The 16,680-nt window shown below is 37.5% G+C and overlaps 2 protein-coding genes across 5 annotated transcripts in view; both read left to right on the plus strand.

Moving 5' to 3' along the window:
• SNURF (SNRPN upstream open reading frame) lies at positions 1–11,826 on the plus strand. The gene is made up of 3 exons (XM_061158545.1): positions 1–139; positions 6,241–6,336; positions 9,631–11,826. Exons 1-3 carry the CDS (start codon positions 126–128, stop codon positions 9,734–9,736), a joined length of 216 nt encoding a protein of 71 aa, XP_061014528.1. The 5' UTR covers positions 1–125; the 3' UTR covers positions 9,737–11,826.
• Positions 9,631–16,680, plus strand: part of SNRPN (small nuclear ribonucleoprotein polypeptide N) — a 26,400-nt gene continuing 19,350 nt past the window's right edge. For 2 of the 4 annotated variants that reach the window (XM_061158541.1, XM_061158542.1), the window contains exon 1: positions 11,954–12,149. The gene's annotated coding sequence lies outside the window, so the exon portion shown is untranslated. Of the gene's footprint in view, positions 9,757–11,953; positions 12,150–16,680 lie in introns of those variants that run through there. The other 2 variants (XM_061158544.1, XM_061158543.1) reach the window with 2 other exon arrangements.

Here is a 16,680-nt window from a genome sequence, read left to right on the forward strand (position 1 = left end):
GGAGCCGCTTGCCGCGCCAGCGCAGGCGGAGTCCGCGCAGCGGTGCCGTGGCGGCAGAGGAGCGCAGCGCTGTCTGCCAGCCGGAGATGCGTGACGTTCTGTTCTGAGGAGCGGCCAGCGGCGCAATGGAGCGGGCCAGGTCAGCCGTGTGGTGGGCAACGATTTTTTTTTTTTAATCAACCTGAGCTTCCAGAACGAGAAGTATTTTGGTATTTACTAGAGATCTGGGCCCTCAAGTTCTTTGTCCAGTGGCTGGACGGAGCAACTTCTGGAGGCTTGGGGCTGGAGTGACTCTCCCGACCGTGTCTTATCAGGTCTCGGGGGTATCTGCACCGTCATGTTGCGCCCCCGCAGATTCTCTGGGGTGGCCCTTTGTTCCTGTGGTTGGGGCCGTGCCCACGATGCGACAGGCAGGGGAGGGCGGGGTCAGCGGTGTCCACAGCGGCCGTGAGGCGGCAGCAGGTGCCATGTCCGCAGAGGCGCTGATGTGTGGCATCCGCGGGAGGGGGTGGTTGGCGTGGTCCCCGCGGCCGTGATGGGGGGGACGGGTGGCCGTGGCGGCGGCTGTTGAGGGGGCGGCCGAGAGACCGCGCCGCTCGTGGGGGGTGAATGGGCCATGGGAGTGTGGTGGGGTCCCTCTGTGGCCTCGGTATGTGGGGGCGGTGGGGTGCCAGCGACAACGGGGGCGACAAAGCAGTCTTGCGGCGCGGTCGTCTTGGACACTGGTAAGAGTGAGAGGGGGAGCAGGTGCGGGCACGCGGGTGGAGGAGGCCGTCTGTTTGAAGACAAGGGAGAAAACTGTTCAGTGTTCTCGTGACCGGCAGTGCTTTATTTATTTATTAATTTATTTTTTATTTTTTTAATTTCTTTTTTTTTCTTTCCTTTTTTTTTTTTTTTTTAAATTAGTTGGAGGCTAATCACTTCACAACATTTCAGTGGGTTTTGTCACACATTGACATGAATCAGCCATGGAGTTACACGTATTCCCCATCCCGATCCCCCCTCCCACCTCCCTCTCCACCCGATTCCTCTCGGTCTTCCCAGTGCACCAGGCGGTGCCTTTAGAGTTTGAATAGCATGGCAAAACTACCCTGTCCCTAAATTGAAGAGGTGGCTGCAAAAATGTCTAGTCCTTACGTACTTGATTCCTTTAACTATCTCACATTTGTGAGCTTGGTGTAAGAGGAGGGATGTGTTATTCACAGCCCATCTAATGCATCTTTTGGGGGACCTGCCAGGTTCTGGTATGTGACAGCCAGAGGCGTTTCTCGTTCACATGCGTGTTCACATGCGTTTTCCCTGCGTTTGGAATGAGTTTCGAAGGCCAGCTCAGGAGCGTGGCGGTCGCTGTCGCATCACAACCTTTGTGCGGCTCTGTGAAGATGGCGGCCGCCGCAGCTGTGCGGTTCTGGGCAGGCGCGGAGTGGGCGCGCGGCCCTCCCCGCGGTACCGCAGTGGGGGAGGAGCGGTCCCGCCGACTCCAGGCGGGGGGTCGGCCGCGCCCTGGAGAGCTGTGCGCCAAGGGGGAGAGGCGGACCGGGGAGTCGGGGGCGGCTGCCGCACCCCGATGCTGCAGTACGGAAGGTGTGGGCTCGGGGTGCGCAGGCGCGTCAGTGACGACCACGCCTCTGACGTGCACTAGGGGAGGGGATTTGTGCAGTTTCCACTGGGCGGGGCGGCCCTCCACCGCCTACACTTATGTGCCGGGTCCCAGTCCCTTCCCTGCTCTGCTGGAGTGAACTCGGGAGAGGAAGGACACAGGTTTGCGCAGCCTCTGGCTTGTAAGTCACCCCTTCCCTGTAGTGCCGTGGTGGAGTGGAGCAGGTAGGCTAGAGAGTTGCACAATTTTTCCATCCTGTGCCTGCCTGAAATGTCAGGGCAGCTGCACTGTGCCCTTGGCCTTCTCCTACCTCTTAAGGGAGAGGTGAGGGCTTGGAGGCCAAGAGAGGTGAGTGCATTTCAGGATTCACTATGCTACTTAAAAGACAGCCTCCATCACTGGTGCAGGAGCTTTTTCAGTTTTGCTCATTTGCCTTAGGTGGTACTGTGAGCAGTCTTAATTATTCACTGTATTAAGTGGATTCAGTTAGCCTTTTAGACAACTCTCATTCCTTTAATCTCTGATTTCAGTTTTCTAGATTATATAATTCTATAGCTACACTTTCCTTACCTGTCTGTCCTATTTCTTGATCGCTAGATAATCCATTGGTGATGTTACCTTTATAATTTCCTTAAATCAGGGGATCAAGGCTCCTCTAAGACTCTTAGGAACTGAGGTCTATGAGTTGTTTGTTCAAGGAGAACGCAGAGAAAAATGTAGGATGTGAGTCCTAGGTTTATCTGGGATTAGTGAATTCTTGCCCTTGACTTTTAAAAATTTGGAATATATTTGCTTTACAATACTGTGCTAGTTTCTGCTGTACAGCAACTTGACAGTTGCTCATGTGTACAGCTATATGTGTGCATATCTCCTTCCTCTTGATTTTTTAATTATTATTTTTGTTCCATTTTTTTTTGAAGTTGGAGCTGCTATGAATATTCGCTGAGAAGGGGTAATTAACAAAGTAACTATTCCTGTATCATGATTGTTGTATTACTATTCCCATACTTTGATTTTGGGGGACATTTTTAAGGATTTTCCTTGCAGAATTTTGATGTGCTTGCCTTTTTTACTCATTTATCATAAACAGTACGCCTGCTTGTGTGCCCAGGTTGAATGTAATTAAGGGAAATGTAAATTAAGCTTTGGAAGCTTTGTTCTGTAATTGTTTATTTTCTAGTAGCTTGAAAAATAGCAGGACTCTGGTATTTTGTGATACTTATGATTTGCATTTTTTTTTTTTTTTTTTCTGCTTGTAGGAAGATACTGCTTCAAATATGAACATCTGATCATTTGGCCCTTTGCGAGATGAGAGTGCATCATCCTGGTCCGCCATTTTGTAGTCTTGCCCTCTGACTTAGGACCTCAATATGGCGGACCCTGTGGAAAGACCTGAAGTTTGAAGGTCTCTGTCCTGCCTTGTGGAATATTTGGCATAGTACCACAGCTTTTTAAGAATGGGAAAGGAATATGAGCCCTGTCTGAAGTTTAGAGCAAGGACTATGTGTTGTTTTCTAAGGCAAGGTACTTTGAACAGGAGTTGTTGATGGTTAAGGCATCATACTTCACTAATAAGGGTGGGCAGAGAAGTTTTATTTTCTGGTTCCTGGGTGCTGGCTGGCTCAGAATTCTCTTTGATTCTAAAGGTTTTGTTTTTGGAGGCACTGATTTGCATGTTAGTGGGGAATTCACACCCTGGGATTACCTCACACTATCTTTTTATTTCTCATCCTTGAGGTCTTAGTCATTGAGTTATTACTTTTTGCAGGGGTGGGGGGGGGGCTGTGTAAGGAATCCTGAATATTTGATAGAATATTATATAGGAAAAAACCCTATCATATCTCATCATCTTTTGCTTTTTCAGTGTATTTTCAAATTTGTTGTTTTAGTTGCTAACTCATGTCTTGACTTTTTTGGGACTCCATGGATGATAGCCAGGCTCCTCTGTCCATGGGATTTATTAGGCAAGAATACTGGAGTTGGTTGCCATTTTCTTCTCCTGGGGATCTTCTCAGAGATTGAACCAGAGTCTCCTGTTTGACAGGTGGCCTCTTTACCATGGAGCCATCTGAGAAGCCCATGTTTCCAGATTAGTATTAATTTTTTAGTGAAAGGGATTTTGGAGTGAAAAATTAACATTGTGTACATGTAACATTTTTTTCTCCTTAAATGATGGATTTTCTGAAATGTTGGCTTCTGAGTTGGAAATGCAGTTAGGGACATTACAAGTGTACATATGTGTGTTTAGAACAAAGTTCAAAATAAATCTACTCATCACTGATTTTGCATGTAGCTTTAAAAATCTTTGAAAATTAAAAAAAAATACTTTTATGTACTGATTCTTTTCTCAATTGAACACAGACCTTCAGGTTACATAAAGGAACTGAAGATTTTTTCTGAGGGGTGGAATGGATAATGGGGTGTTCTCAGTTGAGCTTCCATTAATCATAATGGGTGGTCTATGATAAAGTAGAGGTCTATGGCAAAGCAGAGATTTATAATTCCTTTTACTGTATTAATGTATTAGTAACTATATTTGAAACTACCATCTTGTGTATCAGTATTTCATCCTTTTTTATGACTGAATGGCATTCCATTGTATGATATACCATACCACACTGTATTTTGTGTATGCACTCATCATTTATACTTTGGGTTATTTCTATTTTTGGCTATTACAACTAACACTGCTAGGAACTTTCATGTTCAAGTTTGAGTTTTTATTTCACTCCAAGCTTGGAGTGGAAATACTGGGTCACATGTTAATATGCTCAACATTTTTAAGAAGTGCCAGGGTTGTATAATTTTTCATTTCTCCAATTTCTCCACATCCTACTCCTGTGGTGTGAAGTGGTGTTTGTGGTTTTGATTTGTGTTTTCCTAATGGCCCTCATATTGAGCATCTTTTCTTGTGTTAAGGGAAATTTTTATGCTTTTGGAAAGTGATCTGTTTGAATCCCTTACTTATTTTATTTTTTGTAATTCATTTATTTATTTTATAGCTGTGCTGGGTCTTCGTTGTTGCACAAGCTTTTCTCTAGTTGTGGTGAGCTCGGGCTGTTCTCTTAATTTGCAGTGAAAGGTCTTCTCTTTCCTGTGGCTTCTCTTGTTGTGGAGGCTGGCTCTAGGGCATCTGGGCTTCAGTTGTTTCTGTTCCTAGGCTCTAAAGCACAGGCTCAAAAGTTGTGGTGTAGGGACTTAACAGCTTCATGGTCTGTATGTGGGATCTTCCCATACCAAGTATGGAACTTGTGTTTTCTGCATTGGCAGGTGGATTCTTTACCACTGAGCCATCAGTGACGCCCCCTTTACTCATTTTAAAGTTGAGTTTTGTTACTATATTATTGAGTTGTAACAGTTCTTTATATCTCTCTAGAGTTCTGTATATCTGGAGGAGGAAATGGCGACCCACTCCAGTATTTTTGCCTAGAGAATCCCATGGACAGAGGAGCCTGGTGGGCTACATGTAGTCCATGGGGTCGCAAAAAATCGAACACGACTGAGTGACTAATACTAATACTTGACATATTCTGGATAAAAGACTTTCATCCCATATATAATTTGCATATATTTTCTCCCATGCTTCTAATTGTTTTCTAAGTGTCTTTTGAAGCAGACTTTTCACTTTTGGTGAAATCCTATGAATTCCTTTCTCCATTAGGTACTTTAGGTGTCATAATCTAAGAAAGTATTAACCTAATCAAAGGTCCAAAGGTCAAGGAGATTAGCAAAGGTATTTTTTTTTTAAATGACCTTTTCTACTGCTTGATTAGAACATTAAAGTTTTGGAAGCAAATCAGGATTATTGGTAAACTGTTTTATTTTGCATAATCTAATATGAAACGTAAAATAGCGTGGGTTCAGGAAATAATCTTTTGGAGTGTGTCCTTTGAAATCTGCCTGTGAATTATTATATTGCTTGACTTGTGTAAAATGCATTTCCTTATCTCTGTTTTGAGTTGACATTTTAAAATTTCAGTTCCTGTAGTTTCTAATCTGTGACCCAAGTGCTGAACAGATTTCCTGTTCAGATCCCTTGAGCAGCCATTTTGTGAGCTATTCTGCAGATTATACTGTCAGTGGCTATGTTTTTTTTTTTTTTTCTCTTAAGCATTTTAAAAATTTCTTGTTTCTCAAATCCTAAGAAGGAAGCAGTCACACAAGAGATTACTTAAATAGACATTTTGTAATTTAAATTTTATACTTTATTCCACTATATAGAAGGATAATAAAATATTTTTCAAATCATTTTTTCAGGGGTATGTATATTTATTTGTATGTAAATGTATATATAAATATATAGTGCTATATCTATATATGTGAGTATATGTAGGAATACACAGATTTGCTTACTTTTTTGATATTTTTCCTTTGAAGTTTTCTGATGTCAAGGGGAATCTAAAGGGAGAAAATAGTTTTGGGCTAGATTCCGATCATTGATGGATAAAGATCTTCTAATATTTAATTCTACCTTTGTCTGTTTTATTGATTTGTAATTGGCATATATCACCATACCTTGCTTTAATTAGATTAGATGGAGTTTAAAAATTCCATTTTACTAGATATATGTATAATCTTTAAGTAAGTGGTTATTTCAGAAATTGATGAAGTTTGTAAAACAAATCCTCTTTGTACCTCAGGGACCGTTTACACTTGAGACGGACTACAGAACAGCACGTGCCAGAGGTGGAAGTCCAAGTCAAACGTAGAAGGACAGCCTCACTGAGCAACCAGGAGTGAGTACAGTCAGGCCCTGAGAACCAATTTAGGGCGTTTTCAAATTGGAACAAAATATGCTGCCACAGGGAATTTAAATGAATTTAATTAATGAAAGAAGCTTGTGCATGTTATATTGATACAGTAAAAAAGCAATTAAATCATCCATAACCATGTTGTCCTAACTTAACTTTTGCTAAAATTTTAGTGACATGTATTTCCTTTTTTCTATACATGTGTAGGTAACATGGTATGTTCATAAAGTTCTACCTCCTTCAACATATTTATATTAAAATGTTTCTGCTTTATTATCTGTTACACTTTTGTTGTGCTTGCCAAATGTTCTATGCTTTGAAGAGATGTAAATTTATGTGTTCATGTTTGCTCTGCAATCTTTAGAATTTTTTTAGTTAGTGCATTTGAAATGTATACATTTTCCTCTTAATTTAGGATATGAATATGTTTCTAGAAGGAGCATTTCAATTAAAACTATATTAACATTTCTAAATAGTCACAACTTAGCAGCTAAAACAATAACAACAACATGACACATACTGAATCTACATTGGGTCTTGTGCGTTTTGTTGTTACTACAAATCTTGATAGTTATCAGTGGTAAAATTGTTTTTCTTTTCTAAAGCAGTAATTTTTCAAATTGTATTGCTGTTATTAATATATGAATATAATTTTTTCATAAAACATGTAATTTTGAGATACACAGTGAGTATCAAATATCACTAGTCCATTCCCCTCCCTGTGTCTCTTCAAAGATAAATCCTCAGGTACTTTGATCTCTTATCATTTCAGACCTTTTAATATGCATTCATGTATACATATATGGAGTGTGTGTATGTGTGGGGAGGCATGTTTGTTTATATACATAAGATTTATTCTGTAACAATATGCCTTAGGAGTCTTTCCATGTCAGGCGTTCTATAATAACATTTATCATTATCTTACTAATGGGTAGTTAGGTTGTTTGCATTTCTTAGTTACTGCCGTGAAGAAAGGAGCGGTCAATCTGAAAATATTAATATTACCGTTGTCTCTTGAATAATGAAGGAGTTAGGTTGCAATCCCCCACATAGGCAAAAATCCCCATGTATCTTTTGAGTCCCCCCAGATTGAACTATAAATGGCCTCTTGTTGACTAGAAGCCTTACTGATAATGTAGACAGTTGACTGACAACATTTTGATATTAAATGTATATCTGCATATATTTTATGTGTTCATGACATACCTAACTTTGTTTCTTTGATATTTCTAGGCTCTGGTTTGTCTGTAAGTTTTTCCAAATTGTCAAAAATTTCCAAAAAAAAAAAATCCCTAATATATTTATTGGGGGAAAAAACACATATAAGTAGACCCACACAATTCAAACTTTTGTTTAAGGGTCAACTGTTACTAATATTTATTTGTATTTTATTTCACTTCTTCAAATATGAAGTTTTTTACAGAAATTATTATACAATGTGGGTAGCATTTTATATCTTATTTTTGTTATTTGCTCGTTTAATATATGGAAAAATTTCAGTATTTTGCATATTTAAAATTATTGGCAAGGCAAAAGATTTCTCCATTTTCCCATGTCTGTTTTACTTTACTTTTTCTGCAGAGTTCATTATTCTTTCCTTTATTAAATTTTGAAAAGGAATACTTTGAATGAATATTTTATATAATTTATCATTTATGATAGGCATTTGCCTGTTTTCTTTTTATATGGTAATGCCATTTTTTTTTCCTTCCCAGAATCTGTAGAAATAACTTGAAATAGATTAGAGACTGTGGCAGAGGTATGGGTGGAGGAGATTTCTTGGGAGAGGATCTTTGTTAGTGAGTGAAGGTTCTATTACATTTGTTTTATTTTATTAGAGGCTTTATCCAGTGTAACATCAGTGTGAATCATCAGTATAACAGGTGGTCATATGCTAATATTCTAAAAGCCTGCTTTAGGTTTCATTCATTTGTCCATATCTATGGAAATATTTTATTGCTTTTGAAGAAGAGACAACTTCATTTTCCTGATGTCTGTTGTATATGTTATCTATAAATACTAGGAGGTGCTGAACTAGAATCTGAGGATAATTTTTAGTTAGAAAAATAATATAATTTCCCCAACCACCTTTGTCCACTTTGATAATAGTTGGATTATAGGAACAGGTAAGCAGTTTAAATATTCTGTTCTCTAAGCCCAGCTTTTAACCTGAGCCATCTAGTTAGCTTTAACTCTGGGGTGATCCCAGAGGCCCACCAAGAATAACAAAGACACTCATCACTTGTTAAACTCAAAGGATTAGAGATTACCTCCTAGGAACCATGAAAAAAGTCTAGCCTGATTCTTTATGTTGTTCAGTTGCTTAGTCATGTCCCACTCTTTGCAACCCCATGAACTGCAGTTAAAAATCTTATTTTAAAAGTATAGAAATAGTGGAAAACCATTTATCACAGTCCCATTTTCAATTCTAGCTGTTACTGAATGTTTTCATGCATATGTACTTATCAGCTGCCTGCTAGTGTAGTAAGAGAAGTGGATTCCATCCCTGGGAAGATCCCTTGGAGGAGGACACGGCAACCCACTCCAGTATTCTTGCCTGGAGAATCCCATGAACAGAGGAGCCTGGTGGGCTGAGGTCCACAGGGTCACAAAAAGTTGGACACAACTAAAGTGACTTAGCATGCAAGCACATACTTACCAAGGAAGGCAGTTTGTTGGCTGGTGATCTACTTATGCTTGTCTTGTTAGCCAGCAACCCTGTTTAATTTCCTGTATCTCATCCTCAGGATCAGATTCACGGCCAGATAGAGTCCTACTCATAGGTAGGAATATGTTGAGTATTTTTCTGGGATTCCCTGATAACTAAAGGATGGTAGATTTACATAGTCTGAGAACCTAAGTAGCTTGGAAATTCTTTGTTTCAGTTAGTAACTTCTTGTCAGCATAAATAACTATGTTAAAATGTCTCACTGGAAATGCCTTAACCCTTCCTACCCCCTACCTCCCTAGGGGTTAAAGAGTTGTTTCCAGATTAGAAATGGTTATTATACTCTTGGTTCTTTTATAAGGCATTTTAAACCAAAAGAACTCTTACGTTTTCTTTTTTTAAGTTCCTTGGTAATATCACCAAAGAGGGTAAGTATCCATCAGTTCTTATACATTCCTATGTGCAGAGTCTCCTCTTTTATAATTTGTTCATAATGTAATGGTATGCTCTGAACCTTGATGAGGATTAAATGTAAGGGTATTTTTATGTTCACATTGTTAACTATTTAGGCAAATGTCTTTTCATTTATGTGTTCTGTGCTCTTGTTTTAGGTGTCACCTGTACCTGAGGCGATCTCAGCAGCAGCAAGTACCTGTGGTGGATTTCCAGGCAGAACTGAGACAGGCATTCTTAGCTGAGACACCAAGAGGTGGTTAAAGCAGTATTGGAACACCAAGGTAGCTGATTTCAAGAGAAAAATAAAAACAGGTTATAGCTGATGAAATCATGATCAGGGTTAAACAACTAATTAAAGGGTAGGATGTTTGGAGGTCATTTTTAATTATTTTGGATATATTCAATTATTTTTCCTTAAAGGCTTCATACAAATATAAACACATAGCAGAATGTTTAAAAAAGTAAAGGCAGTACCTTAATGCTTTCACCCTGAAAGACTTTTGTCATGAGTTACTTTCTAGACAATGTAGTGTTTGCTTTTTAGTTAGTTTTATTCATATTTAACTTGTACTGCATTTCACCTTAACATAAGAAAAGTATTTCATTATAAATAGTTGCTGAATATCCTGCTAATGTGTTTTATAATTCCTTTCTGAGAGAACTTTATTTTTTCTGCTGGTAGTTTGAAATGAAGCTTCAGTGAATTGCTTTTTGTAAAACATTAGATAGGATCATTTCCTTGGATATGCAGATATAAAAATAAGTCAAGGAATTTGAATTAAGGTTCATGTTCTAAATTATATTATGAATTATTTGTCTTTATTGCCATGAGAAAGTATAGTGCTAGGTACACTTTCATCTGCATTAATTATGTCAATTACATATAATTTATTTCTATTAAATTAGAAATACACATCACATCCATTAACAGATGAGAAGCTAAATATTTTCCCAGGCTTATTTACTAGTTATTTTTTGTTTTCTTTTCTCATATTTTGTTACTCATTTGTTTGAATCATCTGACAGTGTAACAAAACTATTAACCCATGATTTGTCAGTGTTATGTAGATTTATTTACAGTGTCTTTTTGTGTTAGTTGCTTAGAATTTTAGGAAATTGCAATTAGTTTTGATTAAATACTTTATTTTTCCTTTCTTTTTTTTAAGTTTAAGATTTGAATGACCTAAATTCAAAGAGTTTAATATGTAGTTTTCAGAAGCTAAGAGGAAAGAAGTTTATAGATGAGTTTTCTAGATTTTCTTTATTTCTATTTCAAAGTATAACCCCGCATCTCAAATTTATTAGGCTTGTTTATGGCCATCATTTCAAAAGGAAAAATCCTCCCCTACTGAATTCTTTACCCAGCATTCTCCAGTAATTGCCTGGACTTGATTGTAAGATAGTAGAATTGATTTCAGACAGTGGAATCTGATAATTGTCCTCAGCTCTCCCCCAGAGTAAGAACATTTTTACATGAATAAGTGTGCATCATTGATCTTTTAACCAAGAATTTTTTGGCCCTTATAGTTTAGATACTCTTGAAAGTTCCTGTGTAGTATTATTTAAATCATAATTATGATCTGCAAGTAGAGTAATCTAATTTTCTAAGTTTTAAGTGCTAGTTTCATCTAAGTAGTACTAGTTACTAGAATTATTTTATAGCAGGAGTTGATAAAGTATCTGACTCATTTATTGCCAGTTTTTGTAAATAAAATATTGTTAGCACAGAGCCATATCCATTTATTTACATATGGCCTGTGGATATTATTGACAGTACAGTGGCAGATGGGAGTATTCATGACAGATTGAATGGCAGGCAATGCCTACAATATTTATTATCTTTCCCTTTAAAAGAAAAAGTCTGCTAGTCTCTTAGAGAACCACTTTCAAAGATGAAAACATAAGGTGGAGCCAGTAGTGGAGTGTTGGTACCTTAGAATGTGGCAAAGGGAAAGGTGTGATAAGGAGAGGAGATGAAGTAAACAGTGCAGAGTAGAGAATCAGATGAATTTGGCGATAAGGGTCTTGTTAAAGTCTGCTATACATGTAAGTGGGTAAAGACATTTAAACAATTGATATGTTTTCTTTTTCATTATAAAAATGTAAAGCATATGAGTGATAGCCTAGAAAAATGGGAAAGTAAACCACAGATTTTAAATAGCCATGTTGGAACCATAGTGGCCTTTTTTAGAATTTTCTTTCGTTTTACCCATTTGCTTTTCTTTTGAAAACATAGTTGTAATCATGCTTTTAAACTATTCTACTTATGTATACCATTAATGTTCCTTCATTTTATTACATAATCCTCAATAGCATTTGTAATGAATAAATGATGGTCCCTTCATGATTTACTTTTCCTTTGTATTTGTGTTTTTTTTCCCCCTAGTTTGCTATGCTATTATGAATATTCTGCATTTTTAAGATACTGTATATTAGGTATTTTAAAGTTATTAGGATGATGATTCAGTTTGGGTATGCTGGGTATAAAAATTAGTAAGTTCTTAAATGTTTTGTTATGTTCCTTTCTAATAACATCATAAGCAGTATTGATTACCATCGAGAATAATTCAGTTCAGTTCAGTCACTCAGTGATGTCTTGACTCTTTGCGACCCTGTGGATTGCAGCACGCCAGGCTTACCTGTCCACCAACTCCGGGAGTCCACTCAAACTCAGGTCCGTTGAGTCAGTGATGCCATCTAACCATCTCATCCTCTGTCATCTCCTTCTCCTGCCTTCAGTCTTTCCCAGCAGCAGGGTCTTTTCCAATAAGTCAGTTCTTCTCATCAGGTAGCCAAAGTATTGGAGTTTCAGCTTCAGCATCAGTCCTTCCATTGAATATTCAGGACTGATTTCCTTTAGGATTGACTGGTTGGATCTCCTTACAGTCCAAGGGACTCTCAAGAGTCTTCTCCAACACCACAGTTCAAAAGTTCAAGAATAATTACTACAGTGGTAATTTCTTAGTACCACCTTTGATGTCTCTTTTCGCCCCTTTGATAAGTAAACACTTTTCAAAATGGAAAAATTGTTTTCCTCTGGTTTAACTGGCATTGCTTTGTGGTTAATAGTGTCCACTTACTTGTGTTTCTCATGTTAGACTTTTTGCATTTTTTTTTTTTCTGTGAAAGGTCTATTTTACCAGGTGAATGGGAACTAATACTATACCATTATTCTGTGACTTCTTATTTTTTGTATGTTATTTGGCCAAGTCTGACCATCAGATCTTTTGATTTAAGGAAGCTTTACATATTTACGTAGTTGAATCATTTCAAAGTCCACCGTTTTCAAGTTTGAGAACGCTTCTTCCTGAGAAGTCCCAGGATATAGTCAGGCCCCCGGACCATTTATTTGTTTATGTCCACTTTCACCAGGAAATTTATGGTAACTGCTAATTCCTTAGTGCATTGTAACATTGCTGCTCTTGTTTTTTTCCCTCTTAAAGCATTTTGTTCTTTGCTGTGGAGACAACATTTGATCATTCTACAGAGTAATATATCTCCTTTCCCTCACAAGGATTCTTAATTATAGTATGCTTAATTTAGGAATGAGAGACATTTCAAGTCCATCTCATTAAGAGAAGCCCATTCTTAACCTCTCCAATTAGTCAACCCCTAATGTGAAATGTTATCTCCTATTTATATGGATTATTTTATACATATTACATATTTATGTCCCCAGTTCTTTAGTCCATGACTCAAATCCCCAGATGCATTTTTATACATGGTAACAACATAGTGGGTGTGGGAGGAGTTTCGAACCTCAGGCAGGTTAGATGGACAGATACAGGCCTGACTGGCTTCCTTATGTGTTCTGATCCACTATACCAGGAAATCTTTGTTTGCATTTGTTGATCTATAGCTAAGCTGTATGAACCTGGTTTGGTATGTGTTCACTGAAGTGCCAAGCAGGATAAAACATTTGGAATGGGTCTGATTTGGGAAATCTGGACTCTGAAGTCTTTTGGCATTGAAGGTAAAATCCCTGTCTCTGAATTATAAAGTTTCATTGGAGAGGTGACTGACTACAAATTTCCACCTTAAATGCACATTTAATACTGATTCCCACTGAAAAGTGAAAGCATTAGTTGCTCAGTCATGTATGACTCTGCGACCCCATGGACTATTGCCCACTGAGCTGCTATATCCATGGAATTCTTCAGTCAAGAATACTGGAATGGGTAGTGATACCCTTCTCCAGGGGATCTTCCTGATGCAGGGATCGAACGGAGGCCTCCTGCATTGCAGGCAGATTCTTTACTGTCTGAACCACCAGGAAAGCCTATTATATTAATCTTTATTTCAGAAACCTTTCTGTGATTACATTTCTTTCCTATAAGTGAAATTTTGAAAAGTCATATACAGTCCTGTTTTTTTTCCCCTGGTAATCACTGTCTGTGGCTCATTGTCTAGTAGCATATCTCCATTTGGGAATAAGCGCCAAGAATACTGTCTTATTGAACATTCAGCTGCTTTTGTTCTTTGGAGGCACTAATGGCAATATTAAATGTAATCTTAGAAACTCTGAAGATTTGACGGTTCAGACAATTTATTGTATAAGAACAGCTTTATTGGTGTATGTTTTATATACCATAGAATTTGCCCAGTTATAAGCAGGTTGCCGTTACAGCCATTGCCACACGTCCTTTTAGGGTTTTCGGTTGCCCGAATAAGATCCCTTCGTGCCATTTAATGCATTCCCCAACTCCACCCCCTATTTCAGATAACCACTTAACTTACTTTCTGTCTCCATGGATTGCTGAAGATCTTAAATCTTAGCTATACCATCATAAAAATGGAAATTGCTAGTGGTTCAAACATATACCAAGGTTTCCTGAATTTACAGACTGCTTTTATATAGAGAATCCTGTCAGAATTCAGAACATTTAAATTATAGGCCTGAAACTTTTCATGTGAATTTAGATTAAAAGTTCATTTATTTGGGAGTTTTCCTTCCTCTGCAATTTTCTGGAAGAGTTTGAGCAGGATAGGTGTTCTCTAAACTTTTGATAGAATTTGCCTGAGAAGCCATCTGGCCTTGGGCTTTTGTTTGTTGGAAGATTGTTTATTACAGTTTCAATTTACATGCTTGTGATTGGTCTGTTCATATTTTCTGTTTCTTCTTGGTTTGGGTTTGGAAGGTTATACTTTTCCAAGAATTGGTTCCATTTCTTCCAACTTGTTCATTTTATTGGCATGTAATTGCTCATACTATTCTCTTATGATCCTTTGTATTTCTGTGTTGTCGTAACTTCTCCTTTTTCATTTTTAATTTTATTGATTTGAGTCTTCTCCCTTTTGTTCTTGATGGGATCATCAGTTTTATCTTCTCACATAACCAGCTTTGCAATGAATTTTGCTATAGTCTCCATTTCTTTTTCATTTGTTTCTTCTCTGATCTTTGTGACTTCTTTCCTTCTACTAGCTTTGGGTTTTTTTTGTTGTTGTTCTTTTACTAGTTGACTTTAGGTGTAACGTTAGGTTGTTTATTTGATGTCTCTTTTTTCTTGAGGTAGGCTTGTATATCTATAGATTTCCCTCTTAGTACTGCTTTTATTGCATCCAATAGATTTTGAGTTGTGCTTTCATTGTCATTTGTTTCTAGATATATTTTGATTTCCTTTTTGATTTCTTTAGTGATCTATTGGTTATTCAGAAGCATGTTGTTTAACCTCCATATGTTTGTGTTTTTTATAGTACTTTTCATGTAGTTGATACCTAATCTTACAGCCTTATCAGAAAAGATGCTTGAAATGATTTCAACTTTTTAAAATTTACCAAGGGTTTGATTTCTGGCCCAGGATGTGATCTATCCTGGAGAATGTTCCATGTGCACTTGAGAAAAAAGTGAAGTCTATTTTTTTTGGATGAAATGCTATAGATATCAATTAGGTCCAAGTGATCCATTGTATCAGTTAAAACTTGTGTTTCCTTATTGATTTTCTGTCTGGATGATATGTCCATTGGTGTGAGTGGGATATTTTAAGTCTCCTACCATCACCCTGTTACCAAAATCAGACAAAGATGCCACAAAAAAGGAAATTACAGGCCAATTACTGATGAACATAGATGAAAAAATCCTCAACTATGTGCTAGCAAACAGAATCCAACAGTGGGCTTTATCTAGGGATGTAAGGATTCTTCAGTATACAGAAATCAGTCAATATGATTCACCATACTAACAAATTGAAAGATAAAAACCACATGATCATCTCAGTAGATGCAGAGAAAGCCTTTTACAAAATTAAACACCCATTTATGATAAAAACTCACCAAAGAGTAGGCATAGAGGGAACATACCTCAACAAAATAAAGGCCATATATGACCAACTCAGAGCAAACGTTATCATCAGTGGTGAAAAACTGAAAGCATTTCCTTTAAATTCAGGAATAAGATGAGTCCACGCTCACCACTATTATTCACTCTTACCACTCTTATCACTATCATTCAACATAGTTTTGAAAGACCTAGCCATAGCAGTCCGAGAAGAAAAAGGAATGAATCCAGATTGGAAAAGAAAAAACTACATTTATTGAGGGTAGGATTGACTTACAGAAAAAGCTGCACAAAGGATGCATGACAGTCTGCATGTGGAGAACAAAGCTTGGGAGAGAGATTCTGAGTAATGGTCATTTTATTTTATTTTTTATTTAGAAAACCTAATACCCTCCAAGTTCTCTTTAAAATGTATTGAACTGACACCAAATTTTGCTAATTGTAGGGAAATACTGCCTCTACATTTTACCATCCTTATTGAATTATTTGTATAATTTCATTAAACTCTCTTCTAATCTATTATAGTTTTACACACCATTCTTTTTTTGATGATGCCATAGATCTTAACCACTATTTAAATGATTTTATTTTCACATAAGAAAACAGATGATTGTAAATTACTTAACCAGCTTACTGTTTGTAAATCTTCTGTACTGAAAACAATGGAGACAACAATCTTACTTGAAATGTTTGCATTGTTGAAAGTACAATTATACTAGATTTTGTTTATGATACTGAGTTACTTTTATATGTAAAACCAAATTTCCACTCATAAAGAACATAATGTGTGTGTTTACTTTTTAAATATAATTATCAGTTTGAGACCACTTACTAGTTTTGGCTGGGTTTGGTTCATACTTATTAGAAGCATTTTCTTAAGAATACCAGGGGGACATAGTATTCTAATGCTTGTTTCTTTGATTACTAAGAA

Source organism: Dama dama, chromosome 13, assembly GCF_033118175.1.
Source record: "Dama dama isolate Ldn47 chromosome 13, ASM3311817v1, whole genome shotgun sequence".
NCBI lineage: Eukaryota > Metazoa > Chordata > Mammalia > Artiodactyla > Cervidae > Dama > Dama dama.